Here is a 12,527-nt window from a genome sequence, read left to right as displayed (position 1 = left end):
AAGAAGTAAATTGGAAAGTTTTTATCTTTAAATTGCATGTTCTAATTGAATCATGAAAGTTTAATTTTAATTTTAATTTAATTTCTGTCCCTTTAAATTACATAAATTATGTGCTATAACTGGATTTAATTTAACTGTATACACTATTCAAATTTTATAAAATTTGGTAAAAATAAACAAGCTGAGTAAATGAAAAACGACGGACAACTAGTTTTGAGGGACGCACAAACAACCTTGATAGAGACAGGATGTCCCTCACAGTCCTGTTTTAAAGTGACTAGTGGGATCACAGTTTCTTACATACCTTAATGGGAGGCTTTCTAGTGATATGGGAAACAAGGAAGTTCATGGCAATGTCTTCACAGTTGATGTATTCATCCACCATGTCTCTGATCGCTTGTGGCATTACGTAGGAATACAGGTATGCGTAGTACTAAAAAGAAACAAAAGGGGGGGCGGGGAATAATGCTTCTTGTTAACACTGCAATATCAACCAAAGCAACATAAGGAAATCTGACATTATTGGAATCATCTAATTAAATGTATTACCACAAAGTAAATTCTGTGGTTTTGAAGATATCTGCAAAGGAACATGGGATCTCAATAATATATTACTGAGCGAATGATTTAGCTGAATAATAAATAAAAAAAAATGCCCTACACATATATCAAAGCATTAAACTTATTTTTTAACCTTAAATTACACATTTGCCTTCTGGAAACCATCTCCATTGCTAAAGTCATGCTCACAACAATTTCATAGCTAAGTTTAGAATGTAATTAAGATTTTTAAAAAATGGTCTCTGTGATCCTAAATATTCACAGGAACCTTTTTGTCTAAGTACAGCTGTAGAAAAAAAAAACAAATCCTGGTCTGATTTGATCAGCTGAATACAGGTTTCAAAACAAGGGACTTCAAGAACTTTCAGACTGTAGAAAACATAAAACAAAATTTGTTTCACAACATCCCAGCTTGTTGCAAAGGTGGTTTCTGACTGTAGTATCCCAAACTCTGGTGTAGAAATGGGGACGCAGGTACTTTTCTGTAAATAGTTGAAATACTCATACAAGTGTCTGTCTAAACCATCAGTGGTCAAACATTTACTCAAGAGCTGAGACAGGCCAGATTTTCAGAATGTCTGTGTGTGAAAAATGGTTCAAGCTTAAAATTCTAACCAATGACTCCAAATGGAAAATGTCTGGCTCTAAACCCACCAACCACTGGATGGTTTTGCAGACTGAAACCCCAGCAGGATCACGATTATGATTAAATACATTTGTTGCAATCTACTATTACACTTACAGAATATAAGAACGGAGTACAGAGCACAACCGTGGGGATGACCAAGGTACCACACAGTGGTTACTACAGAGAATCTTTACTTTTTAGCAGAGAAAGAGAAAGTACATGTTTACCACCAATGACACACATCCTTTATTTTATATACTCCTGTAACACACACTCCACATTGCCTTGTAACATCTACTCTGTGTGTGTAGATAAACAATATTTTCTTTACTTTAAAATGTCAAGGTTTTAAGAGTTTTTAAAAAAGATTGAAACATTAAAAAAAAAAAAAAAATCCACATTAACCCCTTAGTGACCAGACCATTTTTCAATTATCTTACCCTTATGGACCAGGGCTATTTTTACATTTTTTGCAGTGTTTGTGTTTAGCTATAATTTGCCTCTTACACATTTACAGTACCCACACATATTATTTACCGTTTATCTCGCCATTAAATGGACTTTCTAAAGATACCATTATTTTCATCATATCATATATAATTTACTATAAAAATTTTTTTATAAAATATGATGAAAAAGTGGAAAAAAACCACACACTTTCTTCCTTTGACCCCCAAAATCTGTTACTCATCTACAACCACCAAAAAACACCCATGCTAAATAGTTTCTAAATTTTGTCCTGAGTTTAGAAATACCCAATGTTTACATGTTCTTTGCTTTTTTTGCAAGTTATAGGGCAATAAGTACAAGTAGCACTTTGCTATTTCAAAACTTTTTTTTTCAAAATTAGCCAGTTACATTGTAACACTGATATCTGTTAGGATTCCCTGAATAATCCTTCACATGTATATTTTTTTTTTAGTAGACAACCCAAATTATTGATCTAGGCCCATTTTGGTATATTTCATGCCATCATTTCACCGCCAAATACGATTAAATAAAAAAAATGGTTCACTTTTTTTTTTACTAACTTTAGGTTTCTCACTGAAATTATTTACAAACAGCTTGTGCAATCATGGCATAAATGTTCAGAAATAGCAGACATATATGGCTTTTGTATTGCTTTGGCAATTAGAAGGCCGCTAAATGCTGATGCACACCACACGTGTATTATGCCCAGCTACCGCGACTGTGCGCACTATTGTTTAACCAGGAAAAGGAAATAACCGTCGATGGGACGCCCACCCACCTCCCAAGCAGCAGCTCCCACCAACGATCTGCACCATTGATGGCCGATTAAGAGAGGGCCACAGAGTGTCTCTCTCTGCATTGGATGCTTAAAAAAGGGTATTGCAGGATGCCTCAATATCGAGGCATCACTGCAATACCCTGAGAGCTGCTGGAAGCAATCACAATCGCTTCCAGTACTCAATTAGACTGAGGACGAACCAGATACGTCCATTGTCACTGACAGTTTTTGAAGGGCGTACCTGGTACGTCCTTGGTCATTAAGGGGTTAAAGGGACATGAAACCCAATTTTTTTCTTTCATGATTTAGAAAGAACATGCACTTTTAAACAACTTTACATTTTTTCTTATATTATCTACTTTGTTTCATTGTTTTGATATTATTTGTTGAAAAGCCTATCTAAATAGGCTCAGTAACTGCTGAATGGTGGCTGCATATAGATGCCTCGTGTGGCTAAAGGATATCTGAAGCAAATTAAATAGAAGTAAATTGAAATATTTGAAAATTTTATTTTCTATTTGAATTCTGAAAAATATTTTGGTTTCATGTCCCTTTAATAAAATAAATCTCAAAACTCTGCTTTACAACAATAGATGAAGCGTGCTAATGCCCATAAGGGCATGTACTACACACACACACAGTCTATGAGCATATACAGTATATTTAAATAAAAGTGCATTTTATTATTTTATTTTTTACTTTTTTGTCATTTCAAGTAAGGTGAGTTTCACTTGTGGTCATTAGAGGGCAGTGTTTCACAGAAGAAAAAAAAAGTTATACAAAATAAATAGGTGTTCATATAAATGTAAGTGACCACCAAGAGGCAGTACAAAGTTTGGTTTAGGCTGACGTCATTAATAGCACACAGATCAATTACCTGTGTTCTATGTCTTATATAATAGACAACATTCAGGCATTTATTTGTATTAGATAACATAGGGGAGAAAAAGAAATACAATACTTAAAAAAGTTTGCAAAATACAAACAGAATTATAATAAAGTTGAGTAAGGTTGGTACACATACAAAACGCTGATTACTTTTTGGTTTTGTCCCTCTCCAGCATGCAGTTTACACTGGTGCTTAGTACTACAGCTGTTAGTGTATAACATATATTCTAGCAACTATGTTCCATAAACGCCCGCAAACTGTGGTCTTCCCCTAGCAAATACTTTGAGAGGTTTGGAGAAAATTGAGAGGGTTACACAGGCAGGGCGTTTGTTTGCTCAAGACATGAGAAACTTTATATAAGATACCTTTTAAATCAGTCCTTACAAGCTTTCTTTTTGCTTTCTGAATAGCAAGGGTGAGAACATATATAGACAATAAAACTATCTATACAGGGAGCATGATCTCAATTGTGAGCAAAAATAATGGCCTGGTGATTCTTCCCCTTCTGAACCCCACATCCTTCTAGAAGCGAGCAAGTTACTGCCAATCTGAAGTAGACCCGGCTAGCCACTCATTTTTTAGCAAAACTCGCTAGCCTTGTTTTATAGTATATCACCAACTCTTAAGTATATGTCCTTCTGGCATGCACCTGCTTTATAAATTAATTAACTCTTGTCTTATAATAGTGGGTGAGCAACTATTTGTGTTTTTTATATCACCACCTTTGCTGAGGAAAATTAGGGCTCCATATGTAGCAGAAATAGTTCTCAGAATTGGAGAACCCGCAAATTAACACAAGTTAAATTATGGGCAAAGGTAAAATAAATTATTATATTTTACACTGTACAAACCACATACATTGAAGATTTCATATTAAAATCTAAGAGTGGTTTGTGTCCCTTCAATGTCAACAATAATTGGATTCCACATCTATGAGAATTAGGAAAACAGTGTGCAGCTAAGTGCAGCCTGCAGGCACTGTTAGAATCCTGCAAGTCTATTGTTCACTTCTCTCTACATACAGCAAATACATTTTGCCCACTCTCACTTGACGTTATTAGAGTTCTGGTTCATCCTCTGACATAGGGGTAACCTCAACAACACAGAGGGTGTGAAAAATATTCAAACGTAAGGGAGAGATAAGATCACAACTGGCTTTTATCAATATCATGGTTTGTTTGTTTTTTAAGGTAAAAAAAAGCCAACCAAATGTGCAACACTCCAGAAAACTAGTGCACTACTATACTCTTTTACTAGACTAGCAATTAGAACTTTTTGCCCCCTTTTCCTGGTATTTAACTGAAAACTTTCCTGCTACAATATATATTTTAATTGATCATTGCAGTAGCTCATTCACTCCTGTCCCTAGCGCAGCAGAGGAGTTAAACGTTTCTCAACTACAAAACAATGGAAATTTTGCTATAGCCTAAAGACTTGTGAGATTATTTTGTGGGCTAAAATTCTGCAATATAGTGTTTAAAGGGACACTGAAGTCAAAACTGAAAGGGACATGAAACACAATTTTTTTTCTTTCATGATTTAGAAAAGTTTGCCATTTTAATCAAAATTCTATTATCTAATTTGCTTCCTTCTCTTGGTATCCTTTCAGTAGCTGCTGATTAGTAGATGCTTATAGATATAACGCTCCTTTATATGAACTAACCATTGTTTTCCATCAAAGATACAAGTGTAAATCTCTGTTCAATGTCATTTTAGTTTAATGTTTTGTAAATCCAGTGATTAAAAGAAAAAAGAAAAAACAATTCAAGTGAATTTGCAGAGGCCGCACTAATTTATCTACACAAGCATTACAAGGAATGATATAAATAAGACTTACCTTGTGAAAAAAAGCAGCACCCGTCAGTACCATGGATAGTTCACAAGAATAATTAGAGTTGTAGAGCCAAGACTGATGAGGAATGTCCCAGGCATGGTACCGTCCAGGAAATCCTACAATCCTGTCTCTCGCCTCCCGCCAGACACTAGAAAAACAAATAGAGATTTCCTCATGTCCATTTGTGTGATTCTGAAAAAACAGCAACTTTCATTTCTAGTTCTTTAAGTTTTCCTCTTCATGGGCCACTAATTTATACTCTGGCTCAGGTTCGTGCATTTAATTGTTTTTTTACTGTAACATGGAAATGTTTATAGGACTTTCCTATTGTAACTCATAGTAACCTACGACCTTTAAATGAAGACAAGGCTGTGATTGGTGGTCATATTTCACTACATTTTAGTTTACCAGTTGTGTCCTGTTCAGAAGTGGCAACGCAATAAGGTTTATAAGTGGGAGTTTATTTAGCCACTTTGTAGGGGTTAAACACACAGTTGCAAAGCAATATTGCCGTTTTGTTTTAGTTACTTCATTAACGTCACTATAAAATAAGGTAGTTACATTATGCTTTTTACAATAAAAATGTTTAAGGATCGCTGAAGTCAAAATGAAACTTTTATGATTAAGGTAGAGCACACAATTTTAAACTATTTTTCCTTACTCTTGCATCCATAATTAACCTCTCTCCGTTAAAGGGATATGAAATCCAAAGATTTTCTTTTGTGATTCAGGCAGAGTATATAATTATTAAAACGTTTCTAATTTACTTCTATTTTCAAATTTGCTTCATTCCCATGATATTCTGTGTTGAAGAGATACCTAGGTAGGCACCTGGAGCACTACATGGCAGGAAATAGTGCTGCCCTCTAGTGCTCTTGCAAATGGATAACATTCTTGCAAAACTGTTGCCATATAGTGCTCCAAAATGGGCCGGCTCCTAAGCTTACGTCCCTGCTTTTTAACAAAAGGTACCAATAGAAAAACCGATAATAGAAATAAATTAGAAAGTTGTTAAAAAACATAAATTTATGTAAGAACTTACCTGATAAATTAATTTCTTTCATATTAGCAAGAGTCCATGAGCTAGTGACGTATGGGATATACAATCCTACCAGGAGGGGCAAAGTTTCCCAAACCTCAACATGCCTATAAATACACCCCTCACCACACCCACAATTCAGTTTAACGAATAGCCAAGAAGTGGGGTGATAAGAAAAAAGTGCGAAAGCATATAAAATAAGGAATTGGAATAATTGTGCTTTATACAAAAAAATCATAACCACCACAAAAAAGGGCGGGCCTCATGGACTCTTGCTAATATGAAAGAAATGAATTTATCAGGTAAGTTCTTACATAAATTATGTTTTCTTTCATGTAATTAGCAAGAGTCCATGAGCTAGTGACGTATGGGATAATGACTACCCAAGATGTGGATCTTTCCACACAAGAGTCACTAGAGAGGGAGGGATAAAATAAAGACAGCCAATTCCGCTGAAAATAATCCACACCCAAAATAAAGTTTAAATCTTATAATGAAAAAAACTGAAATTATAAGCAGAAGAATCAAACAGAAACAGCTGCCTGAAGTACTTTTCTACCAAAAACTGCTTCAGAAGAAGAAAACACATCAAAATGGTAGAATTTAGTAAAAGTATGCAAAGAAGACCAAGTTGCTGCTTTCCAAATCTGATCAACCGAAGCTTCATTCCTAAATGCCCATGAAGTAGGCACAGACCTAGTATAATGAGCTGTAATCCTTTGAGGTGGAGTTTTACCCGACTCGACATAAGCAAGATGAATTAAAGATTTCAACCAAGATGCCAAAGAAATGGCAGAGGCCTTCTGACCTTTCCTAGAAACGGAAAAGATAACAAATAGACTAGAAGTCTTTCGGAAATTCTTAGTAGCTTCAACATAATATTTCAAAGCTCTAACTACATCCAAAGAATGCAATGATCTCTCCTTAGAATTCTTAGGATTAGGACACAATGAAGGAACCACAATTTCTCTACTAATGTTGTTAGAATTCACAACCTTAGGTAAAAATTTAAAAGAAGTTCGCAACACCGCCTTATCCTGATGAAAAATCAGAAAAGGAGACTCACAAGAAAGAGCAGATAATTCAGAAACTTTTCTAGCAGAAGAAATGGCCAAAAGAAACAAAACTTTCCAAGAAAGTAATTTAATGTCCAATGAATACATAGGTTCAAACGGAGGAGCTTGAAGAGCCCCCAGAACCAAATTCAAACTCCAAGGAGGGGAGATTGACTTAATAACAGGTTTTATACGAACCAAAGCTTGTACAAAACAATGAATATCAGGAAGATTAGCAATCTTTCTGTGAAAAAGAACAGAAAGAGCAGAGATTTGTCCTTTCAAGGAACTTGCCGACAAACCTTTATCCAAACCATCCTGAAGAAACTGCAAAATTCTCGGAATTCTAAAAGAATGCCAGGAAAAATGATGAGAAAGACACCAAGAAATGTAAGTCTTCCAAACTCGATAATATATCTTTCTAGATACAGATTTAAGAGCCTGTAACATAGTATTAATCACAGAGTCAGAGAAACCTCTTTGACTAAGAATCAAGCGTTCAATCTCCATACCTTTAAATTTAAGGATTTGAGATCCTGATGGAAAAAAGGACCTTGTGACGTCTGGTCTTAACGGAAGAGTCCATGGTTGGCAAGAGGCCATTCGGACAAGATCCGCATACCAAAACCTGTGAGGCCATGCTGGAGCCACCAGCAGAACAAACGAGCATTCCTTCAGAATCTTGGAGATTACTCTTGGAAGAAGAACTAGAGGCGGAAAGATATAGGCAGGATGATACTTCCAAGGAAGTGACAATGCATCCACTGCTTCCGCTAGAGGATCCCTGGATCTGGACAGATACCTGGGAAGTTTCTTGTTTAGATGAGAAGCCATCAGATCTATTTCTGGAAGTCCCCACATTTGAACAATCTGAAGAAATACCTCTGGGTGAAGAGACCATTCGCCCGGATGTAACGTTTGGCGACTGAGATAATCCGCTTCCCAATTGTCTATACCTGGGATATGAACCGCAGAAATTAGACAGGAGCTGGATTCCGCCCATACCAGAATTCGAGATACTTCTTTCATAGCCAGAGGACTGTGAGTCCCTCCTTGATGATTGATGTATGCCACAGTTGTGACATTGTCTGTCTGAAAACAAATGAACGATTCTCTCTTTAGAAGAGGCCATGACTGGAGAGCTCTGAAAATTGCACGGAGTTCCAAAATATTGATTGGTAATCTCACCTCCTGAGATTCCCAAACCCCTTGTGCTGTCAGAGACCCCCAAACAGCTCCCCAACCTGTCAGACTTGCATCTGTTGAAATTACAGTCCAGGTCGGAAGAACAAAAGAAGCCCCCTGAACTAAACGATGGTGATCTGTCCACCACGTCAGAGAGTGTCGTACAATCGGTTTTAAGGATATCAATTGAGATATCTTTGTGTAATCCCTGCACCACTGGTTCAGCATACAGAGCTGAAGAGGTCGCATGTGAAAACGAGCAAAGGGGATCGCGTCCAATGCAGCAGTCATAAGACCTAGAATTTCCATGCATAAGGCTACCGAAGGGAATGATTGTGACTGAAGGTTTCGACAAGCTAAAATCAATTTTAGACGTCTCTTGTCTGTCAGAGACAGAGTCATGGACACTGAATCTATCTGGAAACCCAAAAAGGTTACCCTTGTCTGAGGAATCAATGAACTTTTTGGTAAATTGATCCTCCAACCATGATCTTGAAGAAACAACACAAGTCGATTCGTATGAGACTCTGCTAAATGTGAAGACTGAGCAAGTACCAAGATATCGTCCAAATAAGGAAATACCACAATACCCTGTTCTCTGATTACAGACAGAAGGGCACCGAGAACCTTTGTAAAAATTCTTGGAGCTGTTGCTAGGCCAAACGGCAGAGCCACAAACTGGTAATGCTTGTCTAGGAACGAGAATCTCAGAAACTGATAGTGATCTGGATGAATCGGAATATGCAGATATGCATCCTGTAAATCTATTGTGGACATATAATGCCCTTGCTGAACAAAAGGCAGGATAGTCCTTACAGTTACCATTTTGAATGTTGGTATCCTTACATAACGATTCAATATTTTTAGATCCAGAACTGGTCTGAAGGAATTCTCCTTCTTTGGTACAATGAAGAGATTTGAATAAAACCCCAGCCCCTGTTCCAGAGCTGGAACTGGCATAATTACTCCAGCCAACTCTAGATCTGAAACACATTTCAGAAATGCTCGAGCCTTCGCTGGATTTACTGGGACACGGGAAAGAAAAAATCTCTTTGCAGGAGGCCTTATCTTGAAGCCAATTCTGTACCCTTCTGAAACAATGTTCTGAATCCAAAGATTGTGAATTGAATTGATCCAAATTTCTTTAAAAAAATGTAATTTGCCCCCTACCAGCTGAGCTGGAATGAGGGCCGCACCTTCATGTGGACTTGGAGATGGTTTCCAAACTGATACCGCTCCTGTGGATGAAGGATCAGGCTTTTGTTCCTTATTGTGACGAAAGGAACGAAAACGACTATTAGACCTAAATTTACCTTTAGATTTTTTTATCCTGTGGTAAAAAAGTACCTTTCCCTCCAGTAACAGTTGAGATAATAGAATCCAACTGAGAACCAAATAATTTATTACCCTGGAAAGAAAGGGAAAGCAATGTTGACTTAGAAGACATATCAGCATTCCAAGTTTTAAGCCATAAAGCTCTTCTAGCTAAAATAGCTAAAGACAGTTACCTGACATCAACTCTAATGATATCAAAGATGGCATCACAAATAAAGTTATTAGCATGTTGAAGAAGATTAACAATGCTATGAGAATTATGATCTGTTAGTTGTTGCGTTTAAGCTTCTAACCAAAAGGTTGAAGCTGCAGCAACATCCGCTAAAAATATAGCAGGTCTAAGAAGATTACCTGAACATAAGTAAGCTTTTCTTTTCTTAGAAAGGATTCAATTTTCCTATCTAAAGGATCCTTAAAGGAAGTACTATCTGCCGTAGGAATAGTAGTATGCTTAGCAAGAGTAGAGACAGCCCCATCAACCTTAGGGATTTTGTCCCAAAACTCTAATCTGTCAGATGGCACAGGATATAATTGCTTAAAACGTTTAGAAGGAGTAAATGAATTACTCAAATTATTCCATTCCCTGGAGATTACTTCAGAAATAGCATCAGGGACAGGAAAAACTTCTGGAATAACTACAGGAGATTTAAAAACCTTATTTAAACGTTTAGATTTAGTATCAAGAGGACCAGAATCCTCTATTTCTAATGCAATTAAGACTTCTTTAAGTAAAGAACGAATAAATTCCATTTTAAATAAATATGAAGATTTATCAGCATCAACCTCTGAGACAGAATCCTCTGAACCAGAGGAACCATTATCAGAATCAGAATGATGATGTTCATTTAAAAATTAATCTGAAAATGAGAAGTTTTAAAAGACCTTTTACGCTTACTAGGAGGAGGAATAACAGACATAGCCTTCTTAATGGATTTAGAAACAAAATCTCTTATATTAACAGGAACACTCTGAGTATTAGATGTTGACGGAACAGCAACAGGTAATGTAACATTACTAAAGGAAATATTATCTGCATTAACAAGTTTGTCATGACATTCAATACAAACAACAGCTGGAGGAACAGCTACCATAAGTTTACAGCAGATACACTTAGCTTTGGTAGATCCAGCACCAGGCAGCGATTTTCCAGTAGTATCTTCTGACTCCGTGTGAATCTGGGACATCTTGCAATATGTAATAGAAAAAACAACATATAAAGCAAAATTGATCAAATTCCTTAAATGACACTTAAATAATGTGGAGACAATAGTGACGCCCATATTTTTTAGCGCCAAAAAAGACGCCCACATTATTTGGCGCCTAAATGCTTTTAGCGCCAAAAATGACGCCACATCCGGAACGCCAACACTTTTGGCGCAAAAAAACGTCAAAAATGATGCAACTTCCGGCGACACGTATGACGCCGGAAACAGAAAAGTTTTTGCGCCAAAAAAGTCTGCGCCAAGAATGACGCAATAAAATAAAGCATTTTCAGCCCCTGCGAGCCTAACAGCCCACAGGGAAAAAAGTCAAATTTTAAGGTAAGAAAAAAATGATTAATTGATTGAATTATTCATATGCATTATCCCAAATATGAAACTGACTGTCTGAAATAAGGAACGTTGAACATCCTGAGTCAAGGCAAATAGATGTTTGAATACATATATTTAGAACTTTATATAAAAGTGCCCAACCATAGCTTAGAGTGTCACAGAAAATAAGACTTACTTACCCCAGGACACTCATCTACATGTAGTAGAAAGCCAAACCAGTACTGAAACGAGAATCAGTAGAGGTAATGGTATATATAAGAGTATATTGTCGATCTGAAAAGGGAGGTAAGAGATGAATCTCTACGACCGATAACAGAGAACCTATGAAATAGACCCCGTAGAAGGAGATCATTGAATTCAAATAGGCAATACTCTCCTCACATCCCTCTGACATTCACTGCACGCTGAGAGGAAAACCGGGCTCCAACCTGCTGCGGAGCGCATATCAACGTAGAATCTAGCACAAACTTACTTCACCACCTCCATAGGAGGCAAAGTTTGTAAAACTGAATTGTGGGTGTGGTGAGGGGTGTATTTATAGGCATTTTGAGGTTTGGGAAACTTTGCCCCTCCTGGTAGGAATGTATATCCCATACGTCTATTTGTATCATGAAAGAAAAAAAATAGGGTTTTCATATCTCTTTAAATCTGGTACATCATCCATTAAACATGCTCTAATTACACCTATTCTTAAAAAAAACGCCACTCGACCCAACATCCCCTTGCAAGTATCGTCCAATCTCTCTTCTCCTCTAAACTTCTTAAGCGGATTGTTTGTCACACTTTCTCTCATCTAACCATCTTCTCAATCCTTTGCAATCTGACTCCCAACACTCTTCTGAAACTGCCATCACCAAGGTGACAAATGAGCTGCTTAGTGCCAAGTCTAAAGGTCACTACTCTCTGGCTCTTCCTTCTACTCCTCTCTGTTGGGGTACCTCAAGGCTCAGTTCTAGGTCCCCTTTTCTCAGCCCACACATCTCTAAACTAAGTCATGTGGGGTTTCAGTATCATCTTTATGGGAATGACAACCAGTTCTGCCTTTATGCACAAGACATTATCTTTTCTTTGCGGACTCATGTCACCAGCTGCTGCTTATCCAATATCTCATTCTGGATGGCTTTTCTATAGCCAACGCTGAACCTCTCTAAAACTAAACTCCTATTTCCTCCCTCTAACAATCTCCCCAACCACCAAAT

At 37.0% G+C, this 12,527-nt stretch overlaps 1 protein-coding gene across 2 annotated transcripts in view; it reads right to left on the bottom strand.

The window, feature by feature from the left end:
• EXTL3 (exostosin like glycosyltransferase 3) overlaps nt 1-12,527 on the bottom strand; it is a 223,955-nt gene that overhangs the window by 25,729 nt on the left and 185,699 nt on the right. For both annotated transcript variants that reach the window (XM_053709532.1, XM_053709531.1), the window contains exons 4-5: nt 5,165-5,309; nt 305-433 (exon numbers count right to left, since the gene is read on the bottom strand). In XM_053709532.1, the coding sequence (XP_053565507.1) occupies nt 305-433; nt 5,165-5,309 (274 nt within the window). The remainder of the gene's footprint in view (nt 1-304; nt 434-5,164; nt 5,310-12,527) is intronic.

The sequence above is a fragment of the Bombina bombina genome, chromosome 4 (genome assembly GCF_027579735.1).
Source record: "Bombina bombina isolate aBomBom1 chromosome 4, aBomBom1.pri, whole genome shotgun sequence".
NCBI lineage: Eukaryota > Metazoa > Chordata > Amphibia > Anura > Bombinatoridae > Bombina > Bombina bombina.
Note: the sequence above shows the minus strand (reverse complement) of the source record. Positions and strands in the feature narration are given on the sequence as shown.